General features: G+C 34.4%; 1 protein-coding gene across 1 annotated transcript; it reads right to left on the reverse strand.

Annotated features, from left to right (window-relative positions):
• Positions 1–2,699: 2,699 nt before the first annotated feature.
• On the reverse strand, positions 2,700–5,393 carry LOC111713799 (uncharacterized). The gene is made up of 2 exons (XM_023488737.1): positions 5,216–5,393; positions 2,700–3,571 (listed from the first exon to the last, which is right to left on the reverse strand). Exons 1-2 carry the CDS (start codon positions 5,288–5,290, stop codon positions 2,966–2,968), a joined length of 681 nt encoding a protein of 226 aa, XP_023344505.1. The 5' UTR covers positions 5,291–5,393; the 3' UTR covers positions 2,700–2,965.
• Between the last annotated feature and the right edge of the window lie 2,543 nt (positions 5,394–7,936).

A 7,936-nucleotide genomic window follows, 5' to 3' on the forward strand; every position in this document is an offset into this window, starting at 1 on the left:
AGACAAATAAATCTTCGTATTAGATCACCGTTTGCATAGAGGATCACTTGAAACTACGCTTACAGTCCCTTAGAAGTCTCATCCTTTGTGTGTAACGCTGTATAAAGGTAGTAAAATATCCTGAAAGGTTTTGTTAACTCCAACGTGTGAAAAATGTTAAATTACTGATCTCAGTGTTAACCTGGTGTGTACCTGCCAGCTAGTCTATCTTAATCAGGGATACAGGGGGATACAGTTCATGGGAGATGCAGGGGATACAGTTCATGGGAGATACAGGGGGATACAATTCATGGGAGATACAGGGGGATACAGTTCATGGGAGATACAGTGGGATACAGTTCATGGGAGATACAGGGGGGTACAGTTCATGGGAGATACAGGGGGATACAGTTCATGGGAGGATACAGGAGGCTACTGTTCATGGGAGATACAGGGGGGTACAGTTCATGTGAGATAAAGGGGGATACAGTTCATGGGAGATACAGGGGGATACAGTTCATGGGAAATACAGGGGGATCCAGGAAACCGTAGGTGATAGAGGGGTATCCAGAAAACATAGGAGATACAGGGGGATCCAGGAAATCGTAAGAGATACAGGGGATCCAGGAAATCGTAGGAGATACCAGGGGATATAGGAAACCGAAGGAGATACAGAGGGTCCAGAAAAACCATAGGAGATACAAGGGGGGTTCCAGGAAACCGTTGGAGATACAGGGGAGTCAGGAAACATCCTTCTTGTGCAGGAATAATAATTACACATAGAAGGGTTACAATCACACCTATATCAATCATAGAAAGATCTCAGGAGCTTGAGACAGATAACGTCTTGTTTTTTCAAGACACATGGAACCTCACTCCATATTATCAATAAAAGCACCATACCCCTTTGCTCTAACTAAAGCCTTGATTTGGAAGCTGGGTCTGTATAATACAGGTCACTTTTCTACTAAACAATTAGACAACGCCCAAGGACATTTTCTTAAGGTCTTACAGAGCTTAGGTTGGAAACCTAGGCCTGCTATATGTACTGAATCTAGATTATATAGGGGAGTTAACTTTTAGTTACTTTTAACATGGTTATTTGGCTGAGTTTACAGTTTTAACTCCAGAATTTTCATTCCTTTTAATAAAATTCTTAAACTTTACTATTTAACTCTGAGAGTTACTTTTTAAATTTGAGATTTTCTATTTACCTCTGAGAGTTTATTGTTTAACTTAAAGAGTTTACTATTTAACTTTGAGAGTTTATCGTTTAACTCTTAGATTTTACTACTAAACTCTGATGGTTTACTATCTAACTTTGAGAGTTTACTATTTAACACTGAGAGTTTATCGTTTAACTCTAAAACTCTGAGAATTTACTATTCAATTCTGAGAGTTAAATATTAACTTCTGTGAGAGTTTACTATTTAACTTTGAGAGTTTACTATTTAACTTTGAGAGTTTATTTATTATTTTACTTTGAAAACATTACTCACATTGTGACATTTTTTCTGAAACCTCAATCCTACAACTTACTACACGCTTGCACGACCCCCTCCTANGTAATAATATTGTATTTTTTACACTAAGTCCTCTTGAAGACTAAATATTTTAGATATAATAAATGTAAAATTATCACAAATGCTCCCAAAAATTAAGTTTTTATTATTATATCTCTAGTAGGTTTCTATTATAACTGTAAGAGTAATGTATTAAACTCCAGGACCGGAGTATAGCTATTAGCTAGGGTGTGTATCTGTATGGGGTTAAATGCTAATTAGCATGTCATGAATTTTAAGCAAACACTTTCCCTTTCGCTGGATTACTTAGCCTAGCTTATCTACTCGATAAAGGGACTGTTCACGTAATAGAAAGTGAGTCTTCAATTAAAAAGTTGTATGCCCGATCAACAATGATATCATTTAAACTAATATTTCAGTCATAATGAAGAAGATATAATTGTGTTCTTGTTTCAGCAACTATTCTGAAAATGACCTGCTTTGTATCAGCTGCATAAATCTGCAACCACAATTGGAAATTAACATTTTTCTGTAGAAAAACAACAATATATTCATCTGAGTTCCGTTGTAAATTAATAGAGGGTTCCTTGAAAGATCTGCCTTTATAATGATTATTTTAATTGAGGTCAGATGCAATTATTTAGATGTTCATGGTAATCTTTGGTTCTACACTTTATACCATTGAAATAAAAAAATTCACCTCGATATGATTAGAAAATATTTTTTTATCAAATGTAACATTTTTCCAAAAGAGTTTTTCTTTTCATTGACAAATTATCAAGTTGGAAACTTTAGAAACCTAAAGAATAGTTTTTTACCCAAACCTGCTTGAATCGGAAATTTTCAGTAGATATTAATAATGTTCTTAATTTTGAAATCTGATTTCAAATGAGTCAAATACCTATCCATCTATCTATCTATCTATCTACCAATCTATCTATCCATCTATCTATCTATCTATCCATTTATCTATCCGCCTATATGTCTATAATCTATATATATCCGTCTATCTAACTATCTATCTATCTATCTATCTATTTGTCTATCTAGAATCTAGAGTAATCTTTGCAAAACATTTCCGTGAGATCCTTGAAAGGTCTTGAGACACATTTATAGAAGCTAATTAGTTAATTAATTAATTAATTAATTAATTAGTTAATTAAGTCATAAATGTATAAAAGTGCAAATTTTGTAAAATATAGGAACATTTATTTATTGAAGAAACATAATTTAAAAAATCTAAAGGCACAAGGCCCGTGACAAAGTAATAGTTTTATACAAGTTTTTTCTTCAGTTTTCTTCGTGCTTTTTCTTCTCATATTTTTGGTAGCTTTCGAATGGTACTTTTCATAATAGAAACTCGAATGTCTAAGATGAGATGAGTATTGAGTAGTGGTATAATTTTACACGCTTGTAGTTGCACAAGTTTTTACCGCAAGAATTGGCACTATTTTAAACACTTGTCATAATCTTGACTTGATTGAGTTTGATCGACGGACAACAGAATCTTTATAATTACAATCACAAGCCTTCTCTATATATATCTCGGACGGGTTGCGAACAGACGATCGTCGACGAGTTGTCTCTGTCTGGGGTGGTTCGTCCTCAAAATCACAGAAAACAGATTCCGGATAGTCCTCAAATTTGTAACTGACAAAATGATCGTTAAAATCGTCCTGATCAGAGAAATCACTTGATCCATACTCGTCCTCAGTAGATAAATTGTATCCTGTATCGTCCATCTGATCCAGGAGCGAGGACGAATCAGGGGTTGGACTTGAAAGGACGAAATCCTGGTCCTGGCTAAGCAGTGAGAGCTCCTGGTCAATATTAACCCCTGAGTCATGGGATACATCGCTGAACCCGTCATTCTGCTCCACGTCCTTATTCATCCTTCTCTTCTCTTCTCTCAATCCAAACACCAGTTCTCCGAAAACAAACTCCGGACCTAGATCTACTCCGTCCTGGAGCTGTGGTGTGAGGTCCACCTGGAGCCTAGGACAGGGTTCAGGAGTAGATATTCTTACTTCCTCCTCTTTCCAGCTTCCTGTACTACGCCTCCTGGTCAACTAAACAGGGGTAATAATTAATAAAAAACGAAAGATTTTAGGCTTTTAGGGCGCTTCGTGCCACATTTTCCTACTCATTGTTTTTAACTTGGCTTAGAGAACTAGAGTTCAAAGCTTAAATTGCTAGTACGTGAAAAGGGTGCTTTAAAGCCTAGTAATGATAATACAAATAAAAGCAACAATAATGATAAAACTAAAATGTCAAATCAATGGATTCTGTTCTGGGAAATATTCAAAAAGATGATAATTTCCATAACCTATAATCATAATGTCAAATTCTAAGAAAAGCTCTGTATTTGTTTGATAAAATAAATACTGCAAGCTTATTCAAAGTCATCTTATTCAAAGAAGTAAAAGCTCACCAAAAAAATATAATTTTCTAATTTCTAAATCTTTGCAATCGGAAGTTATAGACCTTTTATATTGGAAATGGTGAATTCTGTTAGATCAAAATAGACTAAGTTTGCAATATCAATTATAAGAAAAGAAAATTAGGAGTTTGTGGCGGGTTTCAGTTTCTTCAACTACAATTAGAAGGTTCTGAATCTGGAGAAGGAAAATGCAAAAATTCTAATTATATTTTTGTGTCTCATTTTACTCATCTTATTCCAACAAATGTTAAATAAATGATAGTTTGAAATAATTACTTTTGGCATAAAATTCTTAATTAACACTCAGATCATACTTTTCATGTAATAACATGCTGATCTTTTAAAACATTAATTAATAATGAATAAATTTTGATTCGACTAAAAGGACAAATATTAAGATCCGGTACGTATCCATATATGAATTCTAAGAGTCTAATATAATGTCCAGTAAAAGGGTCTCAAATTGTCATCATGCCTAAATTTTAATCCACGAAAAGGATACAGTCATTTAGGACCAAGTTACAAGAGAAGGGGGGAGGGATGAGTTCTGGGGTGGGGTAATGGGAATGCTAGGGGGTTGGTCTAGTTACTACAGGAGGGGGGGATGAGTTCTGGGGTGGGGTAGATAATGGGAATGCTTGGGGGTTGGTCTAGTTACTACAGGGCCCGAGGGTATGAAATTCACCTGTGTTTTCTCATGGCTAAACGAAAGCAAGGACAGAGAAAACCATTACATATTAGATTCTCAGTAAAAGTTTTTTCTTATTCGGACATTTTTAGGATTTGAATATTTTTTATACCATAATTTAAAGAAGAATGTATGTAGTCTAATGCCACAATGATTGAATTTTTTAAAAACAAATAAATATTGTATTTTATAAAAAAGAACAAAAAATAAGAATATAAGGAGACTAAAATGATTATTACGAAAAAAGCGATTGAAATCCATGAAAGCTTTAAAAAAATTAATCTGTATGGTAGAAAAATGTTGTTTTTTAAGAAATAAGAGATTTAAATTAAATGAAAAATCTAATAAAAGCCTTTCAGAATCTAGTGCTTAAGAAGCAAATATTGGAAACCAAAGGTAAAAATATTTCAGTCTTAAGTTGCAACAAAAAAAAGCTTGGTATATTCCTAGTATACGATTTTTGGACCACCAAAAATCGTATACTAGGACAGACCCAAAAGCTTAAAGAAAAATTGATTGAACAATAATAAATAATGCATGGTAGAAAAATCAGGGAAAGCTAAAAAATGTTTCTTAAAATGCTACCTTTTGCTTAAAGCTGTGCTCCAAGATTTTTCTAAAAGAGAGATGTCTAACAATCCTATCCTCTCCCTTAGCCATTACTTAACAGGATGGAGCAAATATGCTCTTTGAGCGAAAAAAGACAGGGAGCGCTCTATATCACGACTTCCCCCTTGGAAGACAAATCTAAGACTGAATTCAAATCTAAATGAGTCAGTCAAGAGGGTGCTGAGATGAGGTAAGAGGGTTGAGTACCGGCACGGTTTTCTTGTCGGCCAATCAGCACGACGGTTCGGGTTAAACACTCAGTCGGGCCGGGTCAGCAAAGAGAGACGCTTGGCGTCCGTACTGTCCTGACCTTCTGCCCAAAAAAGGATGAACTTCAACCGGCTCAATACACTGCATTGACAAATGGTTTAAAAATCAAAGAAAATGACCAGGCAAAATAAAATCGACAAATCATTGGAAATCTACACTTTTACTTTTCTATCCCGACTAAATAATTCAATCCAGGGTTATAAAATGTACAAATTATTGCACGTAGACAGGCTTCGTAACTGGGTGTTTCTATAAAGGGGGGGGGGGCGCATGCCGAGTAAAACAAAGTGCCCCCCCCCCCGCGTAGAAAAAATTAGATTTTCAGTTTATAAAAATTAACAATTTCGTCTTAAAGGAATTGAGTTTTTGTCACAAACTTTTATTTTCTAATCCCTATATTTTTTAAACGTAATGGTATAAACCTTTGACATCTTTGATCTAACAGAATTCATAGTTTGAAATATCTCAGGTCTACTACATTGGATTGCAAAGATATTGGGATTATTAAATCAGAGTTTGTGGCTGAGACTCAACTCCTTTGTGAAATTATACGAAGATTCACACTTTAAAGTTAATCTTTTTCATTGCTCAATTGTATATCATTGAACCGTCATCAATATTCAAATTTTAAATAAACAATGATATCTAGAAAGAAATTAATCTTTATTTATAACATGATATAATAATAAAAATCTAATCTAAGATTTGCAAAATGAAACAGGGTAGATATTGTTGTTAAATAATTGGTGAAAGAAGGAGCAACTTGCCAGTATGTATTGTATGTATTGTATGTATTGTGTGTATTGTATGTATTGTATGTATTGATTTTATTGAACCTCTAAAATGTTTAAAAAGTGTCCTATTCGTATCATATGTTTCATGGAACTATATCGGCCTAATTTCAGGTGACCCTTTATGTTAAAACAGAATTCTTTTATTTTTGTTTGAGAAAATTTTCATTTTTTCTAGCAAAGAATTTTCAACTGCAGTTATCTATTGAAGTCACAAGCAGATTTTTGCAGCAGAGACAAGGAAACAATACGTCTAATATCTACATGGCTGTGAGTAATTTTATTTCTCATTCTCAGTTCATCAAATTCCAAACATTGTTTGGCTATTTTCGATTTCCACCAGGGGGGGCGCCACCCCTGTAGGAACACAAAGGAGGGCGTGCGCCCTGGTGCCCCCCTCAGTTACGACCCCTTGCACGTAGATTAACTGCGCAAGTGTATTGAATGTTAAGATTTTTTTCAACCCCCCCCCCAAAAAAAAAAATCTTCCGATTTTTGGTCTTCTTGGAAATACTTTATATCCAAACTAGATTTTTTTCGCATATTACTATACATTGTTTACATGTACATTGTTACAATGAAAATAAGTCCGGAATCAGGCAATTTAAGTTGGTTTGAGTTGGTAACCATATCTTTATAAATGATAATGATTAGTTCCGACACAAATATAGACAGGGAACAATCCCTTTAAAGAGAAAAAGTTAGAAATCCTATTTTAAATATGGATCTTGAAAGAGCACGCGGTTTCCTGTGCTATTTATTAGGCTCTAACTTTGCACCGTGCACCTTGCAAACTCAAGAGATAGGTCCGGGGGAGGGAGAAGGGTGTGGGTGGATGAATATACACATGTTTACAGGTTAGTGTTAAACAGGAAGCATCTTCCTGTAATACTATACTTTGTATCCCTCCCCCCTCACCCACCTTCCTCCTCTCCAAAACAAAAGTTTTCAAAAATATAAAATATTCCAATCCTCCCCCCCTTATGCTCTTTTTTTGTTCTGAAAATTCTAAACACATATTTGTTTTTGATATTATTAATAACTCTTCTTAATTAAAATTCCTTAGAATATCCCCTTGACCCAAATACCCCCATTTTATCCATTCTATCGTCCTACCCCCAACCCCCATCCAGTATCAAATACACAGTGTAGTAAATAATTAAACTATTTAACGCTTGTTAGTTTATTCGAGCGTGTTAATCAAGATTTCATTCTCTCCTCTCACTTTATACTCTACTTAATCAATCCTTTATTTCTTATACTTACTTTCACTTTCCTTTCCTTTCATTTCATATACTTACTTTCACTTTCATTTCATTTCTTATAATTACTTTCACTTTTCTTTCTTTCCTTCCTTATCTTATACATACTTTCCCTTTCCTTGCTTTCATTTCATTTCCTATCATTACTTAACTTTCTTTCATTTCAATGTCTAATAATTTAATTTTTATTTAAGCCGGCGCTTAATTTAAACCGGATTTTGGCGGATTTAAACCGCGGATCAAATTCTTTAAATTCCATCTCTGGTCTCATATTAATCAAACTCAAGTTCAATATGTGTCCCATGGTTAAACAATAAATTCTGATCCCTTTCCACCAATTACTACTTAATTACATACAGATGCCCTCGACGTTG

This window comes from Eurytemora carolleeae, unplaced genomic scaffold (genome assembly GCF_000591075.1).
Source record: "Eurytemora carolleeae unplaced genomic scaffold, Eaff_2.0 scaffold1477, whole genome shotgun sequence".
In the NCBI taxonomy this organism is placed as follows: domain Eukaryota; kingdom Metazoa; phylum Arthropoda; class Copepoda; order Calanoida; family Temoridae; genus Eurytemora; species Eurytemora carolleeae.